At 39.5% G+C, this 13,305-nt stretch overlaps 1 protein-coding gene across 1 annotated transcript in view; it reads left to right on the forward strand.

The window, feature by feature from the left end:
* The window catches only part of LOC144525857 (aryl hydrocarbon receptor-like), a 56,911-nt gene extending 46,239 nt beyond the window's left edge, over nucleotides 1-10,672 (forward strand). Inside the window, exons 10-11 of the mRNA XM_078262921.1 lie at nucleotides 61-1,654; nucleotides 5,036-10,672. Of these exons, the coding sequence (XP_078119047.1) occupies nucleotides 61-1,654; nucleotides 5,036-5,185 (1,744 nt within the window). The 3' untranslated portion in view covers nucleotides 5,186-10,672. The remainder of the gene's footprint in view (nucleotides 1-60; nucleotides 1,655-5,035) is intronic.
* The last annotated feature ends 2,633 nt before the right edge of the window (nucleotides 10,673-13,305 follow it).

The raw sequence follows: 13,305 nt of genomic DNA on the forward strand, positions 1-13,305 counted from the left end.
ACATTGATCTTAAATAAATGAATTGTCTCCAGTAAATATTCCTGTTTTCCGTCTTTATAGGGATGAAGAGGGAGGAGAGCACTTGCGTAAGCGCTCCATGCATCTACCCTTTACCTATGCTACAGGCGAGGCCCTGCTCTACCAGTCCAACCATCCCATAGCAGCCTTTATAGATGAAAGCCCAGAGAAAAATGGCAGTAAGTCAAAAAAGAGCCGGGCTGAAAGGCTGGTGAGGGAGGGTGTGGACCCTGGCTCTCTTCTGGGAGCACTCATGAGTCAGGATGAGTCGGTGTATGTTTGTCAGCCCGCCCTGGAGCCCAAAATGTCATTCCATAGCTTCTTTGGTGACCAAATGGGCTTCTCTGACTCTGAACCATCCAGCTTGCACAGGAGCTGGGACGAGCCGAGCAATGGCGTGCTGGGTCCAGGCATCCCAGAGCCAGGCGCCAGCTTTGACCCGCTGCTGGCTACTCTGGACTCCCTCTCCCTGGACGGCCACGGCGTTGCAGATTTGGACGAGGGGGGTTGTTCAAACGGCGAGCTGTTTGGAGCTCTAGAAGGGCTGGGGCTGAGTGCCGAGGACCTGGAGCTGCTTTTGCTGGATGAGCGGATGATCAGAATTGAGATGGACCCCGAACGTGTGCCCAGCTTGGACGACCTGCTGACAAACGATGAGATCCTCTCATACATCTACGACTCCATAGAGGGGAGGGTTGATTCCACCGAGCATGGAGGACCGGTGCCTCCCAGTACTGCCTCGGCGACAGCCACAACCGTATCGCTACCTGAAAGTAATGCCACTTCGGACACTAATGTGCAAATGCAGTTTCCTCACCATAAGCCTCCCCCGGTGGGGCAGGCTCCCATCGTCCAGCTGTCCCAGCAGATGCAACAGCACCTCAGCATGCAAACGGGTAAAGGTGCACATGACTGGGGCCAGCAGAGCAACCATTTGGCCAGCACGGTAGTTAACGGAGAGCTGCAATCGTTCACCAATGGACAATGGACAGCCCAAAACATTCTAGTCACTGCAGGGATACAACTGGAACACTTTAAAACTCAACCGAATATTTTCAACGGCAAGGCCTCAGAGCTGGACGGAGAGCTTCATCAGCAGCATATGCATCAACGCTACCTGCAGCAGCAGCCCAGGATGCAGAACCATCTCTCGCAGCAGTGCCAAGCCAAACGGAGGGCAGCCAACCTCAACGGACTGTGTGGCGTCTCCAGCACTGAGCATTCGGCAGGGAAATCCGTGTGGCAGGACTATGGATTCAGCGAGAGTCTGGGCAACAACTCCTGCATTGATAACGGCCAAAAACCCCTGACAAACACCTCACTAGATTCGTGCATGGATTATAGCATGCCCGATGTTGACAATGCAGATTACACCGTTAGTGGAAGCGGTTTGTTTGGGAGGAGTGGACCGCAGCACGGGGCCGAGTCCACAGTGTCATCCTTCCAGGGGATGAACCATAAACAGCAGCAGGAGCAGATCCCAGTTCCTTTGGCTCAAGTCATCTCCAGCCTGTCGCAGTGCCCGCCCCCCAACGCCTCCCTGGAGCAGATCCTGGGGGTAGTCAAGCCCTGCCGGCAGTTGGACCCCTATGGCATGGTGACCTCTGAGATCCCTCATGACCCCAGTCCCAATAAGGTGAGGGTGCTTGTGGCTGGGTTAGCTCAGTTGGTAGAGCAGGCGCACATAGATAGAGGTGTATTCCTCAACGCAGAAGGTCCAGGGTTCGAGTCTGACCTGTGAGGATTTCCTGCATGTCTTCCCCCTTTATCTTTCTCCCCTTCCATATCCAGGTGTCCTTTCCATTAAAAGGCTGAAATGCCCCAACAACGACAAAAAAGGTGAGGGTGCTTAAAACACTGCTGCAACATGACCCATACTGTTGGGGAGATGGTTCTTAAAAGCTTTCAAATGATCATGTATTATTATTATCATGTCTTTAGTAACATTCTTTACATTTAATCACACTAGTAATGGTGCTCAAGGGGGCGGTCCAATACTTTTGTCTACTGCTAGGGCTGAACAATTAAATGGAATTTTATCAAAATCGCAATATGGACTAGACAAGCTTTATTTATATAGCATATTTAAGCAACAAGGCAATTCAAAGGCTTTACATTAAACATTTCAGAGCTGTGTAAGACTGAAGTACTTTTATTGAATAGTATACAAATATGTGTATTTGACAATATGCAATATATGGGGTATTAAAGAATCATCTTTATTCAGAGTTATCACGGGCAAGGTATAGAATCATATGGTGACTTACTCTAGCTTGTGCACACATATTTACAGAATATATTTTTATCTCGTAAAATATGTGTAATGTATTTCAAATGTTACATTGTACAGTACGGTATACTAATCCAATAAATGTTTGCTAATTGGATCAAATCAGATGAATCATTAGTGGCAGGCCGAACATGTCAATATGCCAGAAGAGGAACATAGTTGCCAGTCAGAGGCAGAGACCTAAGAAGAGGCACAGAGCTGTCTTTTTGTCTACATCTGTGTCTTGTTTGTTTTGTTCATTCAGGGTCATTACTCAATATGCAGAGATTGAAAAAAGCACAGTGTGCGGTGACCTTAAAAAGCGTGGAAGCACTGCGCTGTTGTTTTTATTCGCTGCAGAGACAGAAAGTGTTTGCAGACCGGATGAGAAGAGATGTATTGTGCTGAGTTCTTCAGCGTCATACACAAACAATGTTGCACGAGATTTCTAAGACTGTTAAAAATGTATTCGGCAAACAGCAGTTTATTAAACAGGCAGCTAGAAATGTAGTATTTCTATATGATTATATGCAAAATAACAAACCCAAATTTAGTGCTAAAACACTAAGTGGTTTAACACTAGAACGGCCATGACGGTCATGTGTGTAATAACTTTGCTGAATAAAAAAATGCAATCCTGCTGCTGCCTCATATTGACCGCTCAGGTTTTCGCGGTATTGTTTTTAATTTTTCGCTCGGTTGAAGATGCATCTTGGTTGCTTAGTAACTACCATAGTCTCTGTCAGAGAAACGTAACTAGCGGTCTCAAGTAACAAGTGTGGGCATCACCGATGGGCCGAAGGCAAAGCCAGAGTCGGTAATGTGGGCTACTACGGCGTGGATGGACTCAGTTCTGAATCAGAAGGCAAACACCGGGCGCTAGCTCTGTGAAAGGCGCGGAACACGTAGATGGCCGGTGGCTGTTTACATGTTCGTGTAACTTTATACATCCTCAAACTGGCTGGAATCACTGCACACATCCTCTCCAAGGAGTGCACCAGCAGTAGAATTGTCCAGAGGAAGTTCATGCAGCAACTGGCAGAGGAGCTGAGAGCGGAGATTATGGAGGGAAAAAAGGGAAGCGGTGCACCCCAAAATGGAGGCAGTGCCAGGTTAGGTTATAGCTAAATGTTCAAATAAGATACTTTTAGTTGTTATTTGGCTGTTATCAGTTAAGTTGAATGAATTTCCACACCATATTTTTCGGTATATGAATGTATGAAATAATTACGGTTTACTATGCCATGATATGAATTATTGAAACACGTATTACTACTCAAATGTATAATTAAACTCGTTAAAATGTACATTTCGGTGTTATTACGTTTTTCTAAAGATATCCTAACACAATACATAATACAATATCGCAATTAGGTATTTATCATGAGAGATTATAGAGTTTGGAATCTGGCGGTCAAAATGACCGCTCACGGCAGTTCTAGTAGTTATGGAATTCCGGCACTTCTAGTGTTAAAGGTGCAGTAGGTAAGACTTATAAAACCAACTTTCTGTCATATTTGCTGAAACTGACCCTATGTTCCAGTAGAACTACATGAAGCTGGTAAGAAATAAATCCAGCTCCTCTGGCTCCACCTACAGCCTGTAGTGTGATTTACAAAAATCCACCGCTCCCTGTTCAGATGCTCCAATCAGGGCCGGGGGGTGTCTAACTGCGTGTCAATCACTGCTCATGCACACGCATTCATTCTCCCTTGTGGGGGGAGGGGCTTAGGAGACTGTTTTGGGTTTTAGCGGAAAGGGGGGGAGGGACTGAGAAGTTGTCGATGTTCAAATTGTTTGGCTAAGTCCTGGATCTTCACAATCCTACCTACAGCACCTTTAATGGATTTGTCAATGGACAGAAAACAATGACAGTTCTGATAATGAATTTTTTCTGTAATTTATGGATGGATGGATGGATGGAGATAGATAGATAGATAGATAGATAGATAGATAGATAGATAGATAGATAGATAGATAGATAGATAGATAGATAGATAGATAAACAACATGTATCAAAACTACCCACCCAATACATAGTATGTCAATGCAGAATGCCAAAAATAAAAATACCAGGATGTTCTATTGTAATGTTCTATCACATTTTGCAGTATGCCAGCCAGCATTCTTTTCTGGCTAATCTGACCCACAATCCTGGCTCAGCATATAGCATACAGCATATATAAGCATGAGGGTCAAAGTTCAAGGCGCAATGTTATGAAAAGTATGTTTCAATTCTAAGCTTACTGCATGCAACAGTACGCACTTTGTATTACTTTGTAATACTTAGTATTTGGAACTCTATAGCTATAATCAGTCTTGTATAAAGTACTTGAAAGCAATACTTGAGTAAAAGTACAAGTATGTTACCAGAAAATGACTTTGGTAGAAGTTAAAGTCACATTTTAGAATAGTACTTGAGTAAAAGTCTTAAAGTATTTGATATTTACTGTACTTAATTATCAAAAGTAATTGTATGATATTAAATGCACTTAAGTATTCGAAGTAAAAGAAAATAAAAATAAAAATTGATTATGAACTTTATTGTGGCTTCCTTACAGTAAAGCATAACTTTCAGGGTTTCCACACCTTCTTAAGTATGACATCAACAAAGAGAAAAACAGAAACAGAATTACATTTTTTGGGAGAAAAAATCTTTTCACTCCAACAAAGTAAAGTACAGATATGTGAAAATTCTACTTAAATACAACACAACACTGGCTATAATGTCCTTTTTGCCCTGTGCAGATGGAGAATGGCTGCATCCTGAACAGTACTTACCCAGGAGGCTGTGATCTGCCTAACAGAAACGGAGCGGCGCCCCCTACTGTCCAGATGCCCGGCCCTGAGACTTTGTCCAGCCTCCCCGACCCACCAGCCACCGGGTTCTACCTCTGACCAGCTGCCCAGCAACAGTCATGGAGCAGGACTCTGTTAATGGCCAGAAAGACACAATGACTGGACCAGCCTTATATATCTAGATACCACAACAAACAAAGCTGAATAAACGTAGGCCTATACGTTTATTTTATTTTTTCTTTCCTTTGTTTGCAATTTGTATTTTATTTTTGTGTGCGTATGTTGTATTTCAAGTCATATTATCATACGAGTCCTTTGTTTACAATAATGCAGTCAAGAGTGCTCAGTTGAGTTTATTTGAAGTACTACAGAGAGGTAAATATGAGTTTTTAAATATGAGTTTCACACATTTGCGTTCAGATACAACACGAAGCAGGAATAAGAGTTTAAAGCAAATAAAAAAAAAATATGAATAGTTCTATTATTTAATATTTAAATCTAAAAAAACACATCTGTCATTTCATGTAGGATTTTGATATATTTTGTACACAGAGCAAGATAAACGGAACATGTCCTATAAAATGTAGATATACTGGGTTAATATTGGGTGTTGGGTGTTACTGGTTTACCAGTGGAAGCTGAATATACACATTAAATATCACTTTATTTGTAGATTAAGGGATTAGTTGATCATCACAAAATAGTCATTTTTCAAGCAAATATACCAAACATTTGTTGGTTCCAGCTTCTCAAATATCAGGATTTGCTGGTTTTTTTTGTCTCATATGGAAGTCAGTTGAATATCTTTTAAGTGTTGGACTGTCGGTCGGGGGGAAAAAAAGAGACATATGAAGACGTGATGTACAACTCTGGGAATTTGTGACCAGCATTTTTTGACTTTTTCTAGACGAAACCATTAATCAAGACAATAACCGCAGCAGACTAAGCGATAACGGAAATGACTGTTCATTTGTGGCCCTAAATTGTGAGATGCGAAAGCAATCAAACAGAAACAAAGAAACTGAGGCGAAGAGAGGTTGTCGTAGATTTCCACTTCATGAATGTACATGGGAATATTAGTATCTGACCAAGTATCAAATGCAGTTCTTTTTCTCAGATATTTTCAGATTTACATACTTTGTTTTTAGAATCACTTGATTCGCTTTGTATCTGAACTCACCATAAAACACACACAAACACACTCTTATCCCCGTCAGTGCAACTCCAACGTGATTACAGGTTTTTGTTACTGGCAGGCGAAAGCATCGCTCATAGTTTTTCCGTCATGCTACAAGAATGTAATCTCTCAGCGTTCGGTGATTTCTTTGTTGAACATGTCAACAACGAGATTAATCCATATATGTCGGAACAAAAGAATAGAATATGGAGAATTATGGCTAGAAATATCCTGCACTTTATTTCAAGCACCCTCTTAATGCAAATGTGTAGTTGGGGATACCGGGGTTATAAAAAAAAACAACCTGTTTATCTTCGAAGCTACTGATGCAACATGGACCAGTTTGCATTTTTTATTATTTTGAGGCACATTTCAGGTGATGGGTTAATGTCCTCACAGGCACACACACTTCCGTACAACTTTTCACATCATCATTTTTGATCTTTCTCCACTTGAATTATTTTTGTCGTCGATGATGTTGATTGGACATCTGGATGAGTTTTCTTTCCTTATTTTGGTTAAAAGTTGAAGTGACTTAAGTAGAAGAAGTCCACTTTTTTTTAAATTATATTTAATGTGTAAGACATGCTCTTGTACAAAAAAAAGAAAAAGAAAATGTAAAGCTTTGTCATCCTCTTAGCTGCATGTAGGCAGTGGTTGCACCGGCTCTCCAGAGGGAATCAGTGAATCCATACACAACTCCATCACAGTACTGTTCGAGGTTTTTAACGGAAAAGTCTGACATAGAGTTGGAGAAAGCGAAGACTGATACAAACATACACAGAGAAGAACTGAAATCCATCATTTTACCTGACAAAATGTCAGACTTTTCCTTTTTAAATAGTAGAAAGCTTGGCGATATATATCAGGTCAGTAAATTTCAGGTGTGCGCAGCATCTCAGAGCAGTTTCCAGAATGGCAAACACTGAAAAACCAAATGTGAGTATTAAAAAGAGAAGGATACAGATCTGAATGTTTCTTGTACATAGCACAAAAAAATGACTGGGAAATGATGATGCGGAGTAGAATTATTTCATCGCGAAGAGATGCTGAAAAGAGATTTCCATTTAATTGTTCAAACAATGTCATTACTATTGGTATTAATATTATTGTTCTATGTTTTATGTTGAAATGTGATACACACGTGGTTACGTCTCATTCGAATTGACTCATTTCTTTCCCTTTCATTTTATTGCAGCGGAAATGTTTGCTATATTTAATATGATTGATGTGACTTATTAACAATGTGAAGAAAAAAAGATGTGTATATAAAGGCAAACGAGCCTTGACAAATACACAACAAGTCCTCCACACCATACAGCGATACAGGTTGTTTATCCCTTCCCTCTAAAACGGCCCACAGGAGCGTTTCATAAATGAAGGCCCCCTAGCGGTGGCAGGAAACACGACCCACAGGAGTGTTGTCCATCCTTGTATCTAAAACACAGAACGTAACAGTTGCGATATAAAGATAGACGACGCATCTCCACTTCCTCCCACTGTACTGTACAAAAGTGAAGCCAATATATCCCAGATACGGGCGCTGCCATCTTGTAATTTTGGAGCCCGAGTCTGCGCAGTAATTAGTCTATATCCACGACGTTCCACTTCCGGGATTGCTCTGTTGCCGCCGGAAATTCCGCCGGATTTCACTCTTTTCTGCCGGATGTCCGTCACCTTTCACTTCCTTTGTGTTGGCGTTCTAAACTCCGGTGGATTTCTGAGGACTGTGCTTAACTGCTCCTCAGATCTCTGCAGGGTAAATCCAGACAGCTAGCTAGACTATCTGTCCAATCTGAGTTTTCTCTCGCACGACTGAAACAACTTTTGAGCGTACACCAAAACAAGTTCCTTCCAGAGGCTATTTTGCAGCAGCACCGTGGATCCTTACGGCGCTTATTGACGCCCAAGACAATTGTGATTGGTTTAAAGAAATGGCAATAAACCAGAGCACGTTTTTCTCCCATCCTAGAATGCTGTGTGGACTGGCCAGACCCTCCTCCACAGCGCTGTGTAGGAAGGTCTGGCAAAGCGAGACTAGCGCAGTAATGATCGGGGCGGTGGAGCCACGGTAATTAAGTCCCGCCAATACACACATTCGCAAGTCAGTCTGTAAATTACGACGTTTCACCCCGTTTTTATAATAATAATAATAATAATAAATTTTATTTATATAGCGCTTTACATGGTACTCAAAGAAACTTTACAGTAAAACCAGCACATATAGTAGATTCAAAAGAGATAATCAATAAAACCAACACATAAAACAAGCATATAGCATCAAATAACTAATTCAAACCAATCAGAAAAATTGAACACTTGAACAAACAATCAGCATGATCAGAACTCCCTGAAATGACATGGACCATCTTTCGACACTTAGATTTATTTTTTTAGTTAGGCCCATCTCCCATCTGCTAACATTATGACCTATAGTGCAGGCAGCCACCAGGGGGCGATCCAGATGTTTTGGCTTCACTTACACAGTTCATGCATCAACTCGTTTTAAACTCCTCGCTAACGTTGTGAAACAGTCGCAGGTCGGTTACGTTTAGGCACCAAAACTATTTAGTTAAGTTTAAAAAAAAAAAATTTAAAAAAAGATTGTGGTTTGGGTTAAAATCATGGTCATTTCTCATTTCTCACATTTCTTTACTTCCGGTTACCAGAGGTGGAAAGTTACAAAATTACAATAACTCACGTTACTGTAATTGACAGTTACTTTTCATAGTAGTTTTTAAAATGTGTACTTTTACTTTTACTAAAGTAAATATAATGGTCTCTAACGTTGTTTTGTATCATCAGCAAACTAAAATGGAAAGCGGCTTTGTGCCCTTACCAAATTACAAAAGTAAAATAAGTATAAATAGGATGAAAATTAAATTAAAGAAAATCCAAAAATCTCCCCCCACTGTTAAAAACTTTTACTGAGTACATTTTTAAATGAGCTACTTTTTTACTTTCACTTGAGTAGATTTTTATACTGGTAATTTTACTTGTACTTTACTTGTAAAAGTTCATCAAAGTAATAGTACTTTTACTAAAGTAGAAAATTTTTGTACTCTTTCCACCTCTGCCGGTTACACACATGCCGAAGAACGTGAACGTAGTTCCATTTTTTTCCATAAAGTAAAAAAAAAAAAAAAAAAAAACCTCATTGTTTACTTTTTTTCCAAACAGGACTCGAACCCTGGTCTTCTGGGTGAATGTCCTGCGTTTGTTATTCTTCGTTACCCAGGAAGTCCACAGTTCTCGCTAGAGCACAATTTTAATTTGCCACTCTGAGTCACTCTGGCATCGAGTAATGATGCTCATTAACTCTGCCCTTGTATCCGAGCTGCACCAATCACATCGGTGTATCTGATATAGGCGGGCCAGAGGCGAGCTAAACAGATGACGACAGCGCTGCGACGTCAAAGTCATTAGTAAACATTGCAAGATGGCTACGGATGAACACCAGTTAGATTAGATTTGGCTTTTTATCTAAAAGAGGAACAGAAGACGGCGCTCGAATCGCTCCTTTGCAAGAAGGATGTTTTTGCTGTTTTGCCGACCGGATACGGCAAGAGTTTAATCTACCAGTTAGCTCCGCTGGTAGCTAAGTGTATGGGGCTCTGGATATATCACCCCGTGTATTGTTGTGATTGGTCGTAGTGTTATCCAATTGCGTGCAGTGGCATTTTCAAATGCATGCTTGGTGCCGTGCCTTGAGTTGGGCCATTTTCATTACTCATTGCCAGACCCTTAATCTTTCGGATTTGGGTCTGGATTTCCAGGCTAATTCTTCGTCACATTCCTTCCTGCTTTGCTCCAATCATCATTACTATGGCCACTAGAAGGCACTGCCACTATAAACGGAAATATGAGTCATAATTGCTGCTTTAACAAACGACTTATGTGGCCGTTTTTCAGGGGAGGACATGTTTTCAAATACAGGGATATACATAGTTTTACGTCATGTCACTCGTTTCGAGCACTATTTTTTTTAAAACACGTGCTTATCAAACGTATTTTTTGATTATTAGCTCTTTTCTTTTAAATTGTAAACAGTACTCTCATCACATTGGACTCTATGACAGCCTGAAAATGGTGCCATACTACTGAGACTTGTTAAATAGGCTATAGTGTTGAAGAGTTTAATTTTCTCTTTTGTTTAGCCACGGTAACTTCAACATGCTGACAGGACAAGGTGTATGTGTTGCAGATTTGACCCGTGTCCTTTGACCGCTTGTTTGAAATTTATTTTTTTTTCTTTTCTTTTGAAATAAAGGATTTCACAAAAGTGAAAAACACAAACATCTTGTGAGCATATAACTGAAGCGTCTCCCTCTCTGAGCCCTCCAGTTTTCTACTCACTCGGACAGTAAACAGCAGGGGTTTCCAACCGGACTCCTTACCGTGGACCCCTGACATGTAAAGGTGCTATGTGTGGCATTTTAACATCAATAAATCATTACCACATTAACTCTGAGAAGTATGCGTGATTACTGTAAACAGAACCACTGCCAACCAGCAGTGGAAGAAGTATTCAGATCCTTTACTTCACTAAAAGTACTAATACCACACTGTAACAATACTCTGTTACAAGTAAAATTCCTGCATTGAAAATGTTACTTTATGTAAGTATAATCAGGAAAATGTACTTAAAGTATTAAAAGTAAAAGTACTCAAAGCAGAAAAATCCCCACATTTTAGAAACTGTAAACGATCCAAACAGTTGTGTGTTTAATCGGCTCATTTCAGCTGGACTTGTAGGCCGTTATATTGTTGGGTAGTTTACTTTATAATAAAACATTGTACTTTATAAACTACATGTGTTTTGTTTGCAAACATCTTAATTTATATAGTAATTAAAGCTGTCAGATGAATGTAGTGGAGTTAAAAGTTAGGGGTGTAAGAAAAAATCAATACACTTGAGTATCGCGATATTTTATTTTGCAATACTGTATCGATTTTCATATATATATTGATTTTTTTTAGTTTACGTGAAATAATATTCATGTAAGACAGTGGTTCACGTTTATGTTACCGCTAGATGGCTATGCTGAGACACACCACTAGTGTCCTTGCCTAACAGTGCCTAGCAGTGCCTGACTTTTTGCTAGAAGCTAACAATGTAGCTATGGCTGACCTACTTTAGCATATAAAAACTTTTGGTCACTAAGAACCTGTGAACCACAATCCCAAACTGGCAGTTTGATTTTCTGTGTACTGAATTGTTTACCTAAAGTAAACTTCTTTGACTTTTATGCACATCATGTCTTTTTTTAAATATTAGTTTTTCTAAAATTATCCCAGTATCGAAATATATTGCAATATATTGAATCGTAACCTATGTATCGTGATACTTATCGTATCGCCAGATTCTTGCCAATACACAGCCCTATTAAAAGTACATTTCTCTCTGAAATGTAGCGTAGTGGAAGTAGAAACTGGCATGAAAAGAAAAGACTCAAGTAAAGTACAAGTACCTCAAATTTGTACTTAAGTACAGTACATGAGTAAATGTACTTAGTTACATTCCACCACTGCTGCCAACAATAAACAAAGATGCTAATTCTTCAAACAGAGGGTCACAGAAAGTGTCTTCCATAGCATTGGTACAATGTAACCAAGTACATTTACGCAAGTACTGTACTTCAGTAGATAGTTCAGGTACTTTACTAAAGTGTTTTATACTTCTACTCCACTACATTTATCTGACAGCTTTAGTTGCTTTGCTTAAAAACATGTTTGCACACAAAACATATGAAAGTACTGCTGAAATAATTAAGAATCAGAAAGCAGTTTATTGCCACAGTACACAGGAACGGCATGGATTTGCAAACAAACATATTAAACAATAATAAGAATAAAGAAAAACCAAAACAGAGACAAATATATACAAAATAGTTGTCGATTAGTCAATTTATCAGAAGGGGTGGAAAGAGTAGAAACATATTCTACTTAAAAAGTACTATTACTTTGATGAACTTTTAATTAAGTACAAGTAAAATTACCAGTATAAACATCTACTCAAGTAAAAAGTAGTTAACATTAAAATGTACATATTTAATTTAATAATGAGTACTTTTTAACAGCAGAGGGGAGATATACTGTACTGTGTCTTTATATTTATACTTATTTAATATCTCATTCATACTTATTTAATTAAATCACTTTTTTTTATCAGTAAATCAGATTTGGTTTAAAATGTAGCAAAGTACAATACTTAAGACAAAACATACTTTAAGCAAAAGTAAAATTACAGATTTAAAAAACTAATCTAAAAAGTAAAAGTACACAAAAATGTATGTAACATGACTTAATTACAGCAACGCGAGTAATTGTAATTTGTTACTTTCCACCTCTGTTTATCTGTTAACAGAAAATGAAATGGCAAATGTCCTTATAACGTCTTAATGAAATGTCCAAATGGTTCCAACCACTGACCAATCATGACAGTTTAATGTAATGTTAACACATTAAGCTAAGGTATACACATTCTTTTTCCTGATTATACTCACATACTTTTACTTAAAGGTGCTGTAGGTAGGATTGTGAAGCCAAACAACACAATCAATCAATAATTTCTCAGTCCCTCCCCCCTTTCTGCTAAAGCCCAAAACGGTTTCCTAAGCCCCTCCCCCCCATAAGGGAGAATGAATGTGTGTGCATGAGCAGTGATTGACACGCAGTTAGACACCCCCCTGGCCCTGATTGGAGCATCTGAACAGGGAGCTGTGGATTTTTGCAAATTACACTACAGGCTGTAGGTTGAGCCAGAGGAGCTGGATTTATTTTTTAATTACCTGCTTCATGTAGTTCTTCTGGAACATAGGGTCAGTTTCAAATATGACAGAAAGTTAGTTTTATAAGTCTTACCTACTGCACCTTTAAGTAATGTTTTCATTGCAATTTAATTTAATTGTAAAGGAGTATTTTCACAGTGTGGTATTATTAGTATTTTTACTTAAGTTAAGGAATAGAACATATTTCCTCCACTCCAGAACAATGTTTACAGATCACAAGTCAGTCCAGGAACCACTTGAGGTCCAAGAGT

Source organism: Sander vitreus, chromosome 11 (assembly GCF_031162955.1).
Source record: "Sander vitreus isolate 19-12246 chromosome 11, sanVit1, whole genome shotgun sequence".
NCBI classification, from domain to species: Eukaryota; Metazoa; Chordata; class Actinopteri; order Perciformes; family Percidae; genus Sander; species Sander vitreus.